Genomic DNA, 19,042 nt, shown 5'->3' on the forward strand with positions numbered 1-19,042 from the left:
TCTCACATTGAGAGTTATATATATATATATATATATATATATATATATATATATATATATATTTGTGTTATATATATATATGTGTGTTATATATATATATATATATATATATATATAAAGTAGGCATATCACTGAAGTGGTTATATTTGGTCCATTGTGTCCCTGTAGAGAAAGCTGAGGTATTTCGCACTTAAAAATGCTGATCCTGACATTAATATGCTGACTTTGGGAGTTAGTTTATCAGCACATACTAAAAGGAATAGAGAGTGACAGAGAGGAAGCTATACTTCCTATAAACTCCTCACTGCTTTTGTTGATGCCCAAGAACACAGGGCAACTGTGAGCTGGTGAATGAATGTTATGGCACACGCACACACACACACGCAAACGTGTAACTTCATGTCTCCATAATCAAGGCTTGTGGAAGATGAGAAGCTCCAAACAGGAGCTGTTGTCAGCGGTTTGTTTTGAAAACACACACTGATCGACCTTTGAACTGTAAAGGAGCAAGGATGAGGACTCATGTTCTTGTAAGAACTCTACTGGTTTTTTCATGGGGTGAGGTCAATTTAACTGTCTAAACAAAGTCTCTCACTAGTTGAAGAACAGTAGGATTTTCTGTTTATCTTTTAAACTATCTGAAGTGGTTACTCAGAAGAATCAAATGTAAGGAATACACCTTACATTAACCACAATATTAATATTTCAAATTCCTATCAAATATAATATTATAATAATACCATAGTATTTAAATGAGGGGACAGTGTTGCCAGGAGGTTGCCAAAGGTAAACATTAGGTTTTGTGTGTGTGTGTGTTTGTGCGTGAGTGCAGGTCCGACCAAAGAGAGCTCAGACCTTCACACAGACACATTTATTCCGTACTTCTATAAAAGGAGAGGAAAGAGTTGAACATGAACTGAATGATCGCTAATGATCTGTCTTCTCTCTTTCTCTCTGACTGTTTCTCTCTCTCTCTCTCGTGGGTTTACATTTGAAGTGGCAGCTCCATAAAGACTTAGAAGAGACACAGTGCTACTGCTGTTAAGTTGCCAGATTTGTCAAAGATACTCTCACTAAAGTCTGCCTCAAAGCTCTTTATCTCTTCAATTCTTCACATTTAGATGGAGATCAATGAGCCAAAACTTCTACGTAAATACTTGGAAAATTAAATCAGTGCTAAAAAAAGATGGTTTTCAGATCAATTATTCTTTAAATCGTATTTTAATTATTAGATCTGACCAAAGTTAGTCTGCGTTTTTTTTAAATTCACTCTTAATTTTTTCAACAAGGCTTGGTGTCACATAATTAAAAGTTGGATAAAAATAATTCAATGTGTAAAATTCAACAAAATAACAAGGACAAGATAGCTACAGGTCAAGCATACCCCTGCACGTGTGGAATAATGACCTTCTACCCTGATATTAAGTACCACCTTTGGCCACCAGGCCAGATCTTGGACATTTACCATATGGCTGTGATGGTGAAAAAAAAATCCCCTTAGTAATCTAAATCTGTTTTCTAAATCTTTCAGACTCCAGGAGGAGATGCTGCAAAGAGAAGACGCAGAAAATAACCTGGCTGCATTCAGAGCAGTGAGTCCCACACAAATATAATAATAATAATTTTATGTCTACAAGTCAAGACTGTGCAAGGAAACTATATTATATATGTTTTATTTGTAAGTGTTGGACTAACTTACATTCTGATAGGACGTGGATGCTGCCACTCTGGCTCGTCTGGATCTCGAGAGACGCATTGAGACGCTGCAGGAGGAGATCGCATTCCTGAAGAAGATCCACGAGGAGGTTTCTGCTTCTGTCCCTGTCATATTGTACTTACTGCCCGTCTTAACTGGGCCTGCTAAAATGCCCAAAGACATATGTAGCTTCCATACCTGCCCCGATAGGGGGTGCTGTAAACGCAGCTTTGAAAGCCCTGGTTCAACATTAGACATATGACAGAAATATAATGATCAAAGTGCAAAAACAATTTTATAATAAGGCATTGAGAAGTTTTGCACACGCTACTTTTAGGATTGCATTAATTCATTAATTTCCTCCTTTATGGCTTCCTGACTTTTCTCTATTTGTTATACTCATCCTCTAGGAGATCCGTGAGTTGCAGGCCCAGATGCAGGAAACCCAGGTTCAGATCCAGATGGACATGTCCAAGCCTGACCTGACGGCTGCACTGAGAGACATCAGAGCCCAGTATGAAGGCATCGCTGCCAAGAATATCGCAGAGGCTGAAGACTGGTATAAATCTAAGGTAATCAGTTATCATGTACTACTGTATATATACTGTAGTTTTATGTGTATGATGTACAGAGATAAAGATATGTACATATATACATATATATATATACATAGCTGTGGCTAAAAATATTTTCTTTCTGTAGTATATGTTTTCTGGAAACATCAAATGTAGCAGAAAAAGCAGCAAATATAACTAACGATACTGACTGAAAATATTCACGTTGGTAAAAAAATATAAGCAATAGCAACAAATATTGTGAGCAAGGTAAACATGGCCAAACCATAACTGAGCATTAGTTCTGCATTTTAAGTAAAAAAAAAAAAATCAGAAATAGTAACATGTTAGGCGAGAAGTTAATTTTACTAAGTAATTAATATATTGTGAAATTATTAATATTACTGCAATAGCTTATTTATTAAGCTAACAAATAATACATTCTTCAGGTTGGATACCTGAAGTAGATGAACTCTAGTCTGCTGGAAGTAGAGAGGGTTAACAAAGTAAAAGCACTTGGATATTTTACATTTGTGTATTAATGTTCACCATCATTACTGCAGGTGTCTGACCTGAACCAGGCTGTGAGTAAAAACAATGAGGCTCTGAAACTGGCTCGACAGGAGACCATGGAGTTCAGACACCAGATCCAGGCCTACACCTGTGAGATCGACTCCCTGAAGGGCACTGTATGTCTCACTAACAGACACACTACATGAATGTACACACACTTGTATGTACACATACTTCAAACTCACCGTACCCTTTTTAAAATCCAGAATGAGTCTCTGATGAGACAGATGAGGGACATGGAGGACCGTCACGGGCGTGAGGCTGGCAACTTCCAGGACACCATCGCCCGGCTGGAGGCAGAGATCGCCAACATGAAGGATGAGATGGCCCGCCACCTCCGTGAATACCAGGACCTGCTCAATGTCAAGATGGCCCTGGATGTGGAAATCGCCACCTACAGGAAGCTGCTGGAGGGAGAGGAGAGCAGGTGAATAGAGAATACTGTTCTGTGACACTTCATATGACATTCTGTATGTAGCATTCTTCTACACAGTTAGAAAAAAAGATGTTCAAGACAGAGAAATAAAACCCAGTTCCTGTTTGGAAATATCCATCTGGATCAAAAACTGAAGAATACTGAAAAATGTGACTGTTTTTCTCTGTTTGCAGGATTGCCTTGCCTTTGCAAAGCTATTCCACTATAAATTTTCGAGGTAAGCTGCAAAAAGAGGAGCTGAATTAGTCGTTATTTAAAATGAATTTCAATCGTTTTCAGGAATCATTTCGTCTAGAATATCCGTTTCCAGACATTAACTATATTACTACTCAAGGACTAAGCTAAAAAAAGTATAGCACATAATGCTATTCATTTAGCATTTAAGCCAAAATGTAAAGTAATCTAAAAACTATGCAGTACAAATAGATTTTAAAATTACCCCAAATTCCTAAAAATTGGAAAAAAACTATTTTAATATGGTGTTGAAATACATTTGCTAAACGTTATCCAACGATCAGGGGAAAAAAAAGAAATGTATAAGTCAAACACAGTCTTAAATTAATAAAACATTACATTATTAGCTAAATTAATGAGAACCTAAACGAGAGCCCAAATTGCTAAAAATAGCTTAAATATAATTCTGAAAATAGCTTAAAGATGCCAGAAATACAAATATATTAATACATGTAGGAAGAAAGCTTAATGTAGTATGAAGTTTAAATAGTTAAATAGTATTAAATAGATAATATGTATCTAAATAAATGCTGTAATGGGACAAATGTCAAAACATTAAGTCTGTAAATTGCATACATTAAATTAAGAACATCATCAAATATAATTATATATTTAATGACTATATATATATATATATATATATAATTTTATTTTCTGTTTGTTCATCAACAACAGAGTCCAGCCCTGAACACCAGCAGCGGGGGGGCTCTGAGATGCATTCGAAGAAAACTGTTCTGATCAAGACCATCGAGACTCGTGATGGAGAGGTGAAGAAGACATGCACTCAGAAAACAGAGAAACAATTAGATCAATAAGTGAAAGATTTCATACTGTTCTATGTTCATTACTTTTTATAATTTAAGTGCAATATGTGTAATATACCTGGAGAATGCGGAAGTAATTTACACTAAAAAACGGACATACCTGTTGTTATAATACAGTCGCATAGTTTACAGTAAATTTATAAATATTTATTTATCGTTTCACGATTAAGTGAAGCTTTGAATCTTAAACAGAGATATAGCTGTGAATTGACCACGCAGTTAAAGAACGCTAGTTGCTCTTACCGTTCAGCATAAGATGGATGCTTCAGTACCCGGTTAGCTGTCACTGGTCAGTATAGTCATGTCAATCCCTGAAGCCTCGTTAAGCATCTGCAAATTTTCAAAATAAAACACATTTTTGGCTTTATTTTTGTTAGCATTGAAGTCTTTACTTTAAATTAAGAAAATAAATGGAAATGACCAGATTAGCTTTAAATGAAGTAAATAAATAATGATTTCTCTGCGGCCCAATATGTACTAAAAAAACAATTAACCACGGGTGGGGACCCCTGCTGTATGGAGTCTGCATGTGCTCCGTGTGTGTGGGTTTTCTCCAGGTGCTCTGGTTTTCTCTCACAGTCAAAAAACATGTAAAATTAGGTCAATAGTTCACTCACTGACATCACTATAGGTGTGAAGGGTAATGTGGCCCTGTTGAATTATCTAGGATTTACCCCACTGTGGCTCTGGCTAAATGTCTCCACTAGGTGCCATCGTTTCATGTATTTTGTTTTACGGACCATGTGTTTGTGTGACATGTTACAACAAGTACTGTCAAATATGTGCAGTACCATTCAGCACCTTATCATATGCCAGTTAGTAAACACCCAGACAGACAGGTTACAACACGCTGCTGAGGCTGGTTCTACAGCTGAATTCGGTCAATGTACACTGGAAGAAAAAAAAAACATCCCGTGATGCGGTGTAAAAATACATTTTTGTCCTATTCTAATGTTTTCTTTTCTTTTTGTATCTTTACATCTGTGTCTGATCACTGAGTTTTTCTCCTGCAGGTGGTGAGTGAGTCCACGCAGCACCAACAGGACATCATTTAAACCTTTACACAGATCTGGAGACAACAAGAATGCAAACACAAGATCACCGTGTTTGTTCACACAAACACCACAAATAATAGTACACAGCCAGAGCCTACAAACTCATCCTCACCTCCTATACTGTGGTCGTTTCACTGTAAGGATTTAAAGAATTGATTGCATCTAATATTATTGAAGCCACAGAGGTAAAGATCAGGAGAAAAACAGTTCTAAGAAGAGTCCACGCATAAATAATACAAGAACAAATTATCTTTAAGTTTGTGACCTAAATCTACTTTAGTTTGAGGGTGTCCAAAATATGGCCCAGGGGTTAAATGAGGTAGTCAGAGATTTAGAGGCTCAGTACTACTTTGGTAAAAAATAAGTATTTACAGTTTACGGTGTGCAAAATATATTATTTTTGGTCATCAGGTCATTTGGATCATTAATTTCCCTCTTAAATATCTTGGAGTGCTTTTGCTCTTTTAGGGTAAATATTTAGCTATCTGCTTCATTAATGTTGTTTTTTTTTTTTTTAGTTTTTAGACATCTTGTTGTGGTGTTGTCCTTTTAACTTAAGCTACTTTTTTGTTTCAGTTGTTTTTAATTAACTATTTGACTAGTTGATGCCTATATTTTTCCAATTTTAAATTTATACCTGTTAAATTTTCAAATTAAGTTTCTAACCTTTTCTTGTGTTATGGGCTAACTAACTAGCCGAGAGAAGCTAAAAGTGTTGTTTTCTAAAAACGATCGCTTGGATTGACATTTAATTTAAATCTTTTTATGTATTTTTAAAAATACATTGCATTTGTACATCATTATATTTTAGTGTGTCACAGTGGACAGTTAGCCCTCAGGTATTTTGGCAATGTTAAACCTGGTTCTTCTGATTAAGTTCTGTCCTTCTGTTGAAACATAATCAATATTAATTCAATTTGTCATGAAAGAATGTGCAAATTAACAGAAATAAAATAATAACATTATAAACAACACAGATTGAACCTGACCTACAAAGAGGCTGCAAAGTTGGACAAAAAACCAAACATTAAATACTCAACAGCCAACCTTTTGTGTTTTGAGCAAAAATAAGGTGAACTGCATGTGATTTTGATTACAAAATAGGATTAGAGAGGGCAAATGGAGAAAAGAGGAAAGAGATGAAAGATGTCTGGAGATCAAGGAGATAGAAGAGAGAGACTAGACAAGGTAGAACAGGAGGCAGAGGAGGAGAGAGGAGGAAACAATAAAATAAGAGCAATTATTCCCCCTTAGTGACTTCCAAATGATGTCGGCTAATAAAACTAAAGCTGATTAATGTTCCAGCTAATTGTCTGGTATTTCCACTGCGTAAAAAACGAGTCTCAGACCGCGATGGTGTACAGGCCTTGTAGGAACACATGCTTTAATGATCATAGTCATAATTTTCCATTTTAAAGTGAGTTACCGGCCTAAAGCGGTGGCATTGCACTGTCCGTGACAGAAATAAATAAATAACAAATCAGCAAAGAAGATACGCTGAGAAAAACGTGTCTCGACAAACGAGATTCCAATTACAAATAAATGTTTAAAATAAACGTAAAATGGTTGCAAAAAATCTTAAGTGCTCAGTTATGTACAAGTTTCACATTGATGCATACAGTCTGAAAGGGTGGCGGGTGCGTGGTACTGTTGAAGTGAACAATCCATCGGCTGGAGAAAATCTGTGTTTCCCAAAGGATAATAAATAAAACAAATACTTTTCCATTTCAAACTCTCCAACTCATTTGTTTGCATGTTTTTTCTCTCCAATATATAAACAGATAGTTCACAAAGTCTTCACAAGTTGATTTTCCTCATTTTGTTGCTACAAATACTAATGCGCATTCGTACCTGGAGGAGTTGTTGTTGAAGGTACAACTTTATATAACCACAAATCCATGAACTAAGAACTTCTTTGACACCAGGGCTGTCACTTTTCAACCAAAGTGAAGATATACAAAATAGTTGAGGTCGTGGTTAACCAAGTTCAATTTCAGAAGATTGAATCCCTTTTTCGAGACTTTCTAAATGTCTAATGTCACAATAATATTAACTGCCTAAACCAGCAAGGGCACTTAGGCAAAATGACCACAATCACCCTGTATATATGTTACAAGTACTACAAAACTCCAATATAAGTTTCTCTACTTCCTGGCAGACCAGTCAAACATGCAGGGTTCAGGAGAAGTCAAGGACCCAAAACAACCCCCCCAAAAAATACACTGCACTGCTATTGTTGTTCAAGCAGCACACTGAACCCTGGGTAGTTTGTAGAAAGACACATTCTACCTACTACAGCAACCAAGTTTGGACAATTTGCCGTTGTTCTTCTCGATTGACGCCTCTGTGCCTGCGCACTGGAACATTATTTAAATAAACCTGGGCAGAAATACACAAAAAGACCATTATTGACAATAATAGGGACAAGTGAAAGAATTCCGTGACCTACTGGATTTTGTGTGAAAATTTGCAAATTGATTTTGTGAAAAGTGACAGCCCTAATTTACACTGACACCTCATTGTCATCATGTTTAAGTTACTTTTACAGGAACACAAAACTGACTGCGTCTTGCTTATTAGTGACTGTGATCAGACTCTAGAACAGGACCCAAGTCTTTGTCAATACCTGATCTACACAAACCAAAATCAATTGTCAGTTTGACAGATCTAGACATTCTGTACCAGTGACGTGGTTACCAGATGTGTTTTAGACGAGCACTTGGATGAGCTCAGCAGGTGCACAGAAAGTCTGATAAATGAAGGCTACTCCAAGACTACTCCATCTGTGGTTTACCAAGAAAATGGCCTAAAACCCCAACTATGGTATGCATACCACTTGTGGTACAAGGGCTCCCTCTTGTGGTTCATGGGGGATTCTGATTACCAATAGACTGGGGTGGGATGATACAATGGTTTACAAAAGGTTTGATGGTGGGGAAAAAAACATCTACAGTAAGCGGTTAGATCAAACATGTCTGTGTGAATGGCAGTGATGAAACTAAACATGTAACTTATTCATATGGCGGAAATGTTTTCCTGTTTCATTACATCATTATGGGGTGCCAGTGTAAATTATTTAAATTCTGCCCTGCTTTTACCTCTAAACTCCCTTCTAAAATCAACTGTGTAATCACTTAAAAACAACAAAAAAGCAAGCCATTAATGAGAGATGTGCCAGTAACCCCACTGCTAAAGATCGGTACAGATCGAGAGGAACAAGGCACCTGTTTAAAACAGATTCCCCAGTCCTTGGGAGGGAATCAAGAAAGTGTTAAAAGTCCTGAAACGTCCAGCACCTGTGATGCCACATGGTTTTTCTCCTTAGAAAAGAATAGATAAGACATGTTTCATAATTCAAAGATGTAATGAAGGTGTTTTTAGTCCAGATGGCACCAAAAAGTAAAAACAGTTCTCTGGTTTGTGTTGGTCTCTTCAAAGATCTAAACGCCGGAGCTGCAGCATCAGGTTGAAAACGATGGCAGCCATAGAAACAGCACCCAGAATAACAGGCAATGCCAGTTGTTTGGACCTGAGGCAGTTGTTCCCTGATCTGGTTTGACTTGCGATGGTAACGTACAGGTCAACCCTTCAGGCTACAGCTGTACCTACTACTAATGCCTCTGTGCCTGAACATGGTTCTCACTCCCATCAGGCGTGTGAAGTTAAAGCTGCAGTAGCCAGAGTGTGTGTTTTTTCTTTATATGTATATGTTTATGCATGCATCTGTGCATTTTTTAAATTTTAAGTGAAAAAAAAAACTGTTTCACAGATGTTTTTGCAAAACAATGGCTCCAGTAGGTTTCCATGAGCAGATTGGATCTTTAAAAAAAATAATACTTCTTTCATTAGAAGTGAACAAGTATCACATTTAGAGTAAATCAAGCCCTAAAAATCATTATCATATTTGCCTTGAGGGTGAGCATTAAGAGGTGCCAAACCCTGATTGCATCAAACCCAGTTTAAAGTGTGCAAGTGTGTAGTTCTAGAGTCCTTTCTCTGTGGTTTGTGGTGAGTGCAGGACTGAGTGAGGAAAATGTGGTTGTTTTTTTCTTTCTCAGGATCGTAGTGAAGGTCCAGCAGCTGTCGCTCCACCAGCTGCTGCTGCTGCTGCTGCTGCTGCTGCTGCACTGAGGGGTGTTGTGGAGCTGGAGTCGTAGGCCACTTCCATCACACCATGGGCTCCACCCATCAGACGTTCAGGGAAAGGCTGCTGCTGCACCTGCCGATCCCGGAAACTCTGGATGTAGCTCTGAGGAGGAAGAAAGAAAGGTTTAAACAAAATTGGATTTTTACATGTAGCTACACAATATAGAAATGAATTAATAACCAAGGGAGGACTATCATCAAAAATACTAAACATAATTTATATTTTACATAATGGAGGAACGCAGACCTCTAGTGGCATTTTCTAAAATGCACTATAATGACAAAAGACAAGCAAGCGTTTGGGATTTTACCTCATTAATAAAAAAACCCCACTTAAATTCAGAAAGAAAAAAAAACGTCTAATCCAATCAATTAAATCTATTTAAATCCATTTAACTAAATTCTTTAAAAATATATAGTAATAGGTTTGTTGTTAGAATTCTAAATATTTAATTCCTGACCGGTGACAGGACGTCCGTGTCATAGCGTCGGATGGGAATGGGTTTGCGGCGGTAGGCGGGTTCTTGTATCTGCTTGGAGGAGTGATGTTGGGAGGAGGAGCCACCGTGTTGCTGCTGCTGCTGCTTCTTCTTCTTCTTGTTGCGATAACGGTCGTCACGCTGACGTATCCTCATCACCTGCATCCTCCTTTGCTGCCTGCTGATGATCACTATGGAGGAGAAAAGAAGTACAGTGAAGAGGGAGGAGCTTCTAGCAATCGTTTGGCTGCCCGGTTTTTATCAAGTCTTCTGGAATTGTTTAGGTTTTTTTGGAAAGTGATACCTAGCTTAAATAATTTTGATTACTTTTCATGTTTTATAAATTACTGTTTGAAAGATTTTTGTTTTGAAGTTAAACTTTCCAATTCTAGCTCTAACTTTTGTAACTTGCTTGTTTATGATCTAGAACATAATTAAAAAAACTTCATACAGCACCTGTATGAACCATGACCAACAGTTTCTCACCCTTGGTATGTGAGTATCCCTCTGCCGTCACCTTCCACTGGACTAAAACACCCAGCAGGGTGAGGGCAGGCCAGACTCCCAGGACCACCCACGTCAGCCAACATACAGGTTTAGCGGGCTCCGCCTTTATCCTCTCGTACATGTACAAGACGAGGGCAAAGAGCTCCACAAAGTAGTCCAGCGCCACCGTGATGACAGCAGCCCCGAATACTGCTGTGGACAGTGTGGTGAACAGGCGCTGCCATTGCAGGGTGAGCACGGCGAACAGCATGCCTAGGCCAAGTAGCACGCCAAGGGGCACCCAGACGGAGCGCGGTGGGCTGCTGGACAGTTCCTCCATGCCTACCAGCGTGGCCACGGCCACCAGCAGGCCCAGGAGCAGGCCCACCATGAAGAGGCCCACGCTGCGCACCAGCATGGTGACCAGGCCACAGAGCGTACCAATGCCCAGGCCAATGCCCACTGAGGCTTCCACGCTCAGCTGGGTGTCCAGCACGCGCTCCTTGTAGCAGAGCATGAAGATGACGACAGAGCCGAACATTAAGCCGGTGAGGAACATCACCGCTTTGAAGCAGCGGTAGCCTGAAATAGAAAACAACAAATACAATAAACAAAAAAATCACATCGCTATTAGAACTACTGATAAAGGAGAAAGGGTGGGTCAGGGTGGTGACCAATAAAACTACTTTAAACCAAACTATTTACACTGTTTTTTTTAAGAACGGCTGGTTTGATACTTTTCTAAAATCAGTTATACTCTTTGTATTTGTACTTATTGTTGTCGAAACAAAAACAAAGCTCAGAAATTAGAAAAACTAGCCAAAATTACTGGGAAATTTGACATATCAGAAACTATCTTCCCTGGTGGTCTAGTGGTTAGGATTCGGCGCTCTCACCGCCGTGGCCTGGGTTCGATTCCCAGTCAGGGAACAAAGTTTTTGCATCATTTTCCGAGGGATTAATAAAGTCCCACCTATCTACCTAACCTACAGCCAGCCCTAGCCAGTCATAATTGTAACTGTAAGCTTAATCACAAAAATAGGGCGAATATAAAATGTAGCCAAGAATGGAGCATAGCCTAATGTAAGCTAATTTCTGCCTTGTTATCTTCTAGTTTTCCCCAGCTGTAGATCAATACATTTTTTTTAACAACTTACCAAAGAAGCAGTAAATGATGCCAAAGAGGCAGCACATGGAGCAGACAACAGAGGGCACCACCTTGTACCGTCCAGCAACGTCCTCGCAGCTGTTGAGCCAATCGGGCCTCGACTCCTGCTCGGGCTCGATCACCATGGTCTCCAGAGTGGTCGCCATGGTGAACAGGAAACGAGAGAGGACAGGACAGGACGGAGAGCAGCAACGAAGACGACTGATGGAGGAGCAGAGGTGGCTAGGTTGGAGATAAACAACAGAGGAGGCTACTGGGCACTGCCCAGCTGAGTAGGTTTACCTGGAGATGAGGACAGGATCAGGAAGAGGTGGACAGAAATTAGATAAGAAAAAAAAACAGAAATGAGGAAGTTAGATCACAGCTAGCAGGCAGTAATACCATTCACTCCTTTATTAATGCAGTATTGTCAGATTTTCCTTGGTACCTCAGTTTTCACTGTGCGTCTCTCTACTGTATGCCTTGTTTTCATTGGTAGTGGTTTAATCAGTGTGTATAAATAACCGAGGGAACAGCAGGGGTCTAAGGATGACCACAGTCCCGTGCCCAGGATTGGACGGCTGCTCAAAACAAGGCCAAAATCCAATGTAATGGAACATATCCCTGTTGCAGCTCCTAACTGCTGGTCGTATGCTTCATTTTCAACAATTTTGGCAGCATTTTATCAAAATATGCCCCTAAAGACGTATCATTCAAAAAAGCATCACTTAAAATATTTAGTCTAACTGAAATATGCCACAGTTAGTGAGGATCTTCTAGACAAACTGCAAAAAATCATTCCAGAAAATTATCCAATAACATAAAATAAAAAGTGGCTTGGACGAATTCAAACATATTGCTGGACAAACATTTTCTACTTTATAAATAATCACAACCACAAAACTTTCACAACTTTTTTCATATCCAAAATAATAGGAGCCATTAAATAAAAACTTTATTATTATAAATGTATATTTGTTTTTAAACATAATATATATAATATAATTAAAAGTGTGTGTTATAGTGAGCATATACTGTAAGAAAGAATGTCATTTATCTTGTATTTATAAAGTATGTCCAGTTTATATGAGTAAATATATATTTATCACTTTCAGTGTAGGTAGATCACTTTCTACACATCATTTGAATTCTAGCTCCCGAGCTAAAAAAGTGTGGACACATTTTGGACACGCATTTGGACTTATGTATCAGGTCTAATGAACTGTAGTAGTTTTTTGTCGATGTTTAATCCTGAAATTCCCAAAATCAGACCAATACTGATCCTGGGATCCAGCCAACTCATCTGCTACTTTGACAACAGCATTGTGTTTCACTGTTTTAAAGTTCCTTGCATTTACAGTACATTTGATTCTCTCATCATCATCACATGAGGGCCAGTGGACCCCGTGGTATTTCTGAATTCATTATAGAACCATCTAGAGTGTACATCATTCTATCACTTCATTCCTACCCCTCGTCTCCTGTCGGCTGTTTTAATGACCTTTTTTCGGAGGTGAACTCAGTACAGCATTTCTGGGTCACGTGTTAGATGAGACTCTCCCTGCAGCTGATCCTGCCCTCTGTCCTTTCCCCTACTTTACTCCCATCCTCACAGAGGCGATAACAACAATGTCTGTGTTGTTCAGGCGGTTGATTCTGCTCAGAATGCAGCCTGTATGTCCCGTCACTCTCACTTTCCTGCAGGGAAGGTGGTTTAAAAAAGACCGTACAGATGCTGCTCTGAGCCACTGGTGACTCCACCTCCTATCGTCTGCGACAAAAAAAACATACTTTTCATTTAAAAAGCGTAATGCAGCATTCACAGAAAAAGTACATTTTCTTGTTTTACAGTGTGTCATTACTTAATGGCTCCAGATCATGAGGACCTACATTTGACAGAGGCCCATCTTTGGAAATCTGGGATCACGTTGGCTCATTTGACGGAGAGTAACTTTAATTTTAGTTACTTTTAAACATCAGTTTTAAGCTAAACTATCACTTCTGGTTTATGAATCTGAGTGACAAAATGTGGTTAGGATCCTACTGGACAAATCACATAAATCAAATATTTATATAGTTACAAACTTAGTAGTAAAGCAGTTATGTCAGTATATATACTATACTGTATATTTATTTGCAGTCTTTCTATCCCTATTAAGATTGTAGATTAACCAAAATAAAAATAATATTCTGAAGAACAACACCAGTGAAACCATGGGATTGTCTAAAACTTTGCATCTTGTACCATAACGTGGTACAAGAGCATAATCAATAATGAATAAGTTCAATGATTGACTATATGACCACTTTGGCATATAGTCCAAAATACAACCAACATCTAAATAACAGCCACTGTAACTCAGGGTCATCCTGAATGTTGAGTCAGCGCCCTGGTGAACCCCCTGAACTGAACTGAGGACAAAAACTAATCTCCCTAATGAATTGGCCAGTACACACCAGCACTGGTCACTACATCAGGGAAATCACAGACGAACACAATGCATCTCTCTGTTTCTCTCTATCTCATCTCATTTTCATTCAAGCACGTCACAATAATAATAATCTTAATAATCTTCTAGTAATAGACATTACATGGTGAGCCTGCCGTGTGTGTGTGTGTGTGTGTGTGTCTGTGAACAGTCGGCGTTGGGCCGTTCTCTAGTGCAGCGGATAAAAACATGCAGCAAAGCAAATATCCTAGAATATTTCCCTTACAAAGTTGTTACCCCACTGATGCCCCCTGCTTCCTGCCTATGTGGGTAGGCTGACAAACAGCCAGGAAGTGAACCTGCTTTATCCACTGTCCAATAAGAGAAACGGCCTCAACTTCCATAGCAACAGCAGGAGAGCCAATCAGTGACCTTTTTGCTTTACCCTCAACATGTGTGAGATTTAAAAGCCTCTCCTGTTCCTATAGTTACCCTCCTCTGTACACTATGATTTACATGGACACTGTCAGCTGGAATGTGGAATGTTATTAAAAACAACTGAGGCAGGAAAATATTCTCTCTAAATATAATTACTCTAAATATAAAATGTTATACATGTTCCTCTTTTTATACAAACAAATAAATATATATATTATGTAAAATATAAAAAAGCAGTTGCAAATCCAGTTTAAGAAATTTGAAAATTTGACAAAGCATTAGCTTAGTTCGAGTTACACAGCCTAATGAAAGTTTATGTAAAGATTACTGCCAAAAATACAGGTAAACTTTGGCTTAAAGTTAGCTTAAAATAAAAGTAAATAAATCCATGCAAGGTAAACAAAATTTCCAAAAATGTAATATAACTTAACTAATGTTACTCAACCGCACTGAACACCTTTGATACGTTTTATAACAGCAACCGTTGCATCACTTTTGCAGCATTAAAAGCAATTTCTTTAGTACCGACATGATGACATTGACTGTGTTGTTTCAGGCCAAAATAATAACGTTTTAAAAGACAACTAACAAAGTTGAGTATGCCGTCAAAGAATTATTGAATGTTTCATTCAAACAGCGCCTCCCGCTGGTTGTCTGAATCCTGTGGGAGACCGTCTCTCTGCCTAACTGCAGCCCCGATGAACGTCATCTTCAAAAGCTAAGATTGATCTCTGTGCTGGAAAACACGTCAGAACGGTCTGTTTACCAGAGTTCAAACCAGGACCCAGACACACTGACACAGATCTGCAGCCGTTAAAGAAGAGACACCGACTGTCTATACTCATTAGCATGAAAAACCAGGGCAGTTTTTTTGCATTAATACAGGAAACTGTTTCTATTAATAAACAAGAGTGGCTCCATCAGGACTACACCGTGCTGCGTGACTCAACGCAGAACAACAACACAGGTACTGTTTTCAATGTGTTCTGATTGGACTGCAGCATTATTTTAAGTGCAGGATCTACATGAATTCTTAATGCAGAATATTCATAGAGTGCTATATGATCTTCATATTTTACAAAAGTCACACTAAAATCCAACACACTAATTGATTCCTTTCAAATCATATCTTTTTAGTCTGAACCAAACACCCTGACCCTCTGACCTACGTTGAACACTGAACACTGGTCTGAGCTCCACAGTCAAACCTGGGCTTAACACTGTTTGCTTCAATGTCAACACTGTGTTTCCCTTAGTATCAGCAATAAAAGGTCAATTGTTACATAATAAAATACATTGTTATATGTTCTTCTTTTGTGCTACTCCTGTTGTCCTCCTTTTGTTCACAAATTTAGCATCTCCCCCAGTTTCTACTCATGAAAAAGTACACAGCACAGTGTATGACACATACACAGATTAACTGACAGATATAGATGAGATAACCATTAGAAATACATGACCTTAAATGTTGTATCCAGAGAGATTGATGAGAATTGTTTGGAAAAAAAAGATTTAAAAATAAAATTCTTCTCAACATGTTGTATTATACAACAGCATGCCAGTGCATTGCTCATTGTGTCTTTGCTCCTTTGTTAATCAGCTGGCGTTGGAAAATTGGCAAGTTTTTCCATGATTCAACACAAGATAAAAAAAAATTGGCAAGCAGACCAAGTCCATTCAAAGCCAATAGAGAAAAACAAGCAGGTGCATGGAGATGAATGAAACTAAATATTTATAAAACTAATGTAAATGTCCAATTGGAGTAAAGATAAATTAATCAAAAGCACACTGATTGATACCAACAACTCAATGACGATTTCGATGAAAAGTTAACATTTTCTTTGATAAATTACCTTCTGAAGAACTCAATTCTTATTTTTCTACCTTATCAGTCAAGATTTACAGTGCAATAAACTACACAACTAAACCACAAATTATAAGACCATTATCAGAAAAATCATCATCTGAATGCTTCCTCCTCCAGTATACATGCTCTCCTAGAAGTTAGGTCACAGATGGTAAATCATTTTAATATAACCAGAACTGTAAATACAATTAAAGTTATAGCAAAAAAAAGTTTGTAAATCGGTTGGTAATTAACATTAAAAGTCGCAATCTTTGCTTCTAAAATTGAGAGAGAATTCCACCTCTTCACTCCCATTAATGGTCTGATGGTTGCCGGTTCAATTCTTCACAGGCAGGAAACAGAGGAAGTCAATGTCTGTTTCAGCGTGACAGATGGGCTGTCGTCACATGTAACTATGATTTCACAAATAAACCTGACATGTCAAACGTCGTCACCCGCCCACCAGCACAGACACGACTGACAGTATTAGACACCATCGTAGGCGTCAATGGGCCGAGGTGTTCTCAAGCCTCCGGATGCTTTCTCAGCACATTATATAAGGCTGAGAGGGAAAGGCAAGCTTTCTGTGTCAAAACACAAAAACGTTTGCTGTCATATGTCATCCTTCGTTTAAATATTCACTTGAATTTGGGGGTCAACTCTCAAACTCTGAGCTTTTTTGACAAAAAAAAAAAGCTCAGAGTTTTTTAGGGGAACTGTTCACTTTCATTTGACCACCAGGCCAGTGCTTCTCAAAGTGTGGGGCGGGCCCCACTGGTGTGGAGACATGACAGGTGGAGCGTGATGAACGGGAGGACATTTTCAAGGTTTAACTGATGGTGGTACAACTGCACTTTTATTGTCTGAAAAAATACGATGGTACTTGGTGTTAGTTTCATAAACTTAAAATGTAACCTTGTTCAATATTTTTGTTGAGGTGGCGGAGGCAGATGGGGCTTGAAAATCCCCTAGTGTTCAATCTGTCTCTTCTTGTGAAATTGTTACATATTTAAATAATAATAAATAAAAAAACACAACATATTTGACATGGTTGCAGTTGTTTTTTCCCTGTGTGTTAATCACAGATCAAGCTCACATTCATGACTCATCCAAGTCATCCTGAGATGAACCTGCCTGAAACGCAGCAGGTTCATCTCAGGTACCATGAGACAGGCTGCTCTGGCTCGTCTGATTAATTGTCCAGAGTGTACATTGTCATGTTGACAACAAAAAAAACGTCTGTTCTATCAATCCTTCTGCTGTGTGACTGAGCGTCTCCTGGAAAAGTTGTTTTTCAACAGTCCTGCGCCCTCCTGAGGGGGCAGCTTAGGAATATTAATGAAGATTGTTCCCATGGAGGAGAAAGTGAAGACAGAGCCAGGAAAGCACCGGGGATCTGGAACTGTCTGTGTCAGGGAGAAACACGACCATGTGATGTGTGTGTCAGGAAATCTGTGTAGTTTGACACCAAGTGTTCACCAGCTGGAGATGAGGCTTGTAAACATGACTACTGTGCTTTTGTTTTCCACTTGTTCACAAACACCAGGAGAAGGAACCTGACAACAAAGGCAGCTGCAGATGTGCTCTTCACAGCGCAGACCAAATTAGTTATGTTTTTAAAACACAACACGTTATAAACATCGTTACTTTCCTGTTTGCTCAGAAAATCCAAATCACATCGATGGACTAGACTTAATGACACAGAGACCAGTGTGCAGGACCATCATGCTCTTTGTCCTACATTTCCAATAACAAACAGCCCCCCCACCCCCATCATACAGTGAAGCTGTCAATAATAAAGATTTCAATTAAATCTGATTGCCAGAGAAAACAAAACAAATGTATGCGTACTTCTTTGATAATTGTATCCTTAAGCAATACTTAAGCTATTATTTTTATTTACCATTACAGCTTAGTTACTAGGTTTTTTTAGGTTAACTATTATACCATATGCTAACGTTGATTAAATGTTCACATAATTTGTTGCTAAATGTAGGCTATACCTAAGCTAACATTTTTTGACAAATATTCCCTTTTTGTTAGCCAATTTAAAAATAAATTGTTAACTGTTAACATTTTGTAACGGTGTCTTATCATAGGTCTACAGTATAAGGGAAGAATCTGCTGTTTGTGACATACGTTTCCTTCTGTTCAGACCAATTGTTAGTTGTTTTAATTAACTTTTTTTCTGGACTGGCATTAACCTTAGCGCTTGTGAATCTGATCTTTTTGATCTGCAAATACATTTTATTTTATTTTTATCATTTTGGCAACATTTTTAAATTGCAGTCCCTTATGACCTCGAGCTAACATTTGGCTACTTTAAAGGTAAGTCTAACCTGTAGGTATTTCTAAGACACATTTATTATCTCTAAACATTTATTGTAATTTATCTGTTGGCTAACTTGTAGCTTTTGCTGCTATAATTTTAGCTAGACCTTGGCTATTCTTTATTGCATACAATAAAGAAAACTAGCTTCTTTTTTTTTTTGTCTTTCTGGAGCAGCGGTCCATACAAACCTCTGACCACCACCGTACATCCCATCCAACATTCCGTCCATCAGATTCCACAGCAGACTGACTCTATGATCGACCCATATGCATCCATCAGGTCAGACACCACCGACCTCAGCATCCATCACACAATGCTCAACGACCTCAATCACGGCCAAAAACACCCATCGATCGCGTAATGGATT

General features: G+C 38.4%; 3 protein-coding genes, 1 long non-coding RNA gene and 1 other non-coding gene across 6 annotated transcripts in view; 2 read left to right on the forward strand and 3 right to left on the reverse strand.

The window, feature by feature from the left end:
• The window catches only part of desmb (desmin b), a 16,870-nt gene extending 7,643 nt beyond the window's left edge, over positions 1 to 9,227 (forward strand). Inside the window, exons 2-9 of the mRNA XM_008324988.3 lie at positions 1,532 to 1,592; positions 1,710 to 1,805; positions 2,107 to 2,268; positions 2,814 to 2,939; positions 3,030 to 3,250; positions 3,433 to 3,476; positions 4,169 to 4,260; positions 5,331 to 9,227. Of these exons, the coding sequence (XP_008323210.1) occupies positions 1,532 to 1,592; positions 1,710 to 1,805; positions 2,107 to 2,268; positions 2,814 to 2,939; positions 3,030 to 3,250; positions 3,433 to 3,476; positions 4,169 to 4,260; positions 5,331 to 5,372 (844 nt within the window). The 3' untranslated portion in view covers positions 5,373 to 9,227. The remainder of the gene's footprint in view (positions 1 to 1,531; positions 1,593 to 1,709; positions 1,806 to 2,106; positions 2,269 to 2,813; positions 2,940 to 3,029; positions 3,251 to 3,432; positions 3,477 to 4,168; positions 4,261 to 5,330) is intronic.
• On the reverse strand, positions 2,057 to 5,267 carry LOC112488028 (uncharacterized). 2 transcript variants are annotated; one of them, XR_003051688.1, is made up of 3 exons: positions 4,561 to 5,267; positions 3,014 to 3,230; positions 2,057 to 2,190 (listed from the first exon to the last, which is right to left on the reverse strand). It is a non-coding gene; the product is annotated as an uncharacterized LOC112488028 (long non-coding RNA). The 2 variants fall into 2 exon arrangements; XR_003051689.1 differs by having other exon boundaries at positions 3,014 to 3,227; positions 4,561 to 5,266.
• Positions 9,228 to 9,369: 142 nt separating the features above from the next.
• Positions 9,370 to 14,510, reverse strand: tmem198ab (transmembrane protein 198ab). The gene is made up of 5 exons (XM_025062125.1): positions 11,934 to 14,510; positions 11,641 to 11,852; positions 10,484 to 11,065; positions 9,980 to 10,188; positions 9,370 to 9,621 (listed from the first exon to the last, which is right to left on the reverse strand). Exons 2-5 carry the CDS (start codon positions 11,795 to 11,797, stop codon positions 9,427 to 9,429), a joined length of 1,143 nt encoding a protein of 380 aa, XP_024917893.1. The 5' UTR covers positions 11,798 to 11,852; positions 11,934 to 14,510; the 3' UTR covers positions 9,370 to 9,426.
• On the forward strand, positions 11,342 to 11,413 carry trnae-cuc (transfer RNA glutamic acid (anticodon CUC)). Its single transcript has one exon. It is a non-coding gene; the product is annotated as a tRNA-Glu (tRNA).
• The window catches only part of cyp27a2 (cytochrome P450 family 27 subfamily A member 2), a 15,732-nt gene continuing 8,488 nt past the window's right edge, over positions 11,799 to 19,042 (reverse strand). The window contains exon 11 of the mRNA XM_025062123.1: positions 11,799 to 11,933. The gene's annotated coding sequence lies outside the window, so the exon portion shown is untranslated. The remainder of the gene's footprint in view (positions 11,934 to 19,042) is intronic.

Source organism: Cynoglossus semilaevis, chromosome 14 (assembly GCF_000523025.1).
Source record: "Cynoglossus semilaevis isolate Cse_v1.0 chromosome 14, Cse_v1.0, whole genome shotgun sequence".
In the NCBI taxonomy this organism is placed as follows: Eukaryota; Metazoa; Chordata; class Actinopteri; order Pleuronectiformes; family Cynoglossidae; genus Cynoglossus; species Cynoglossus semilaevis.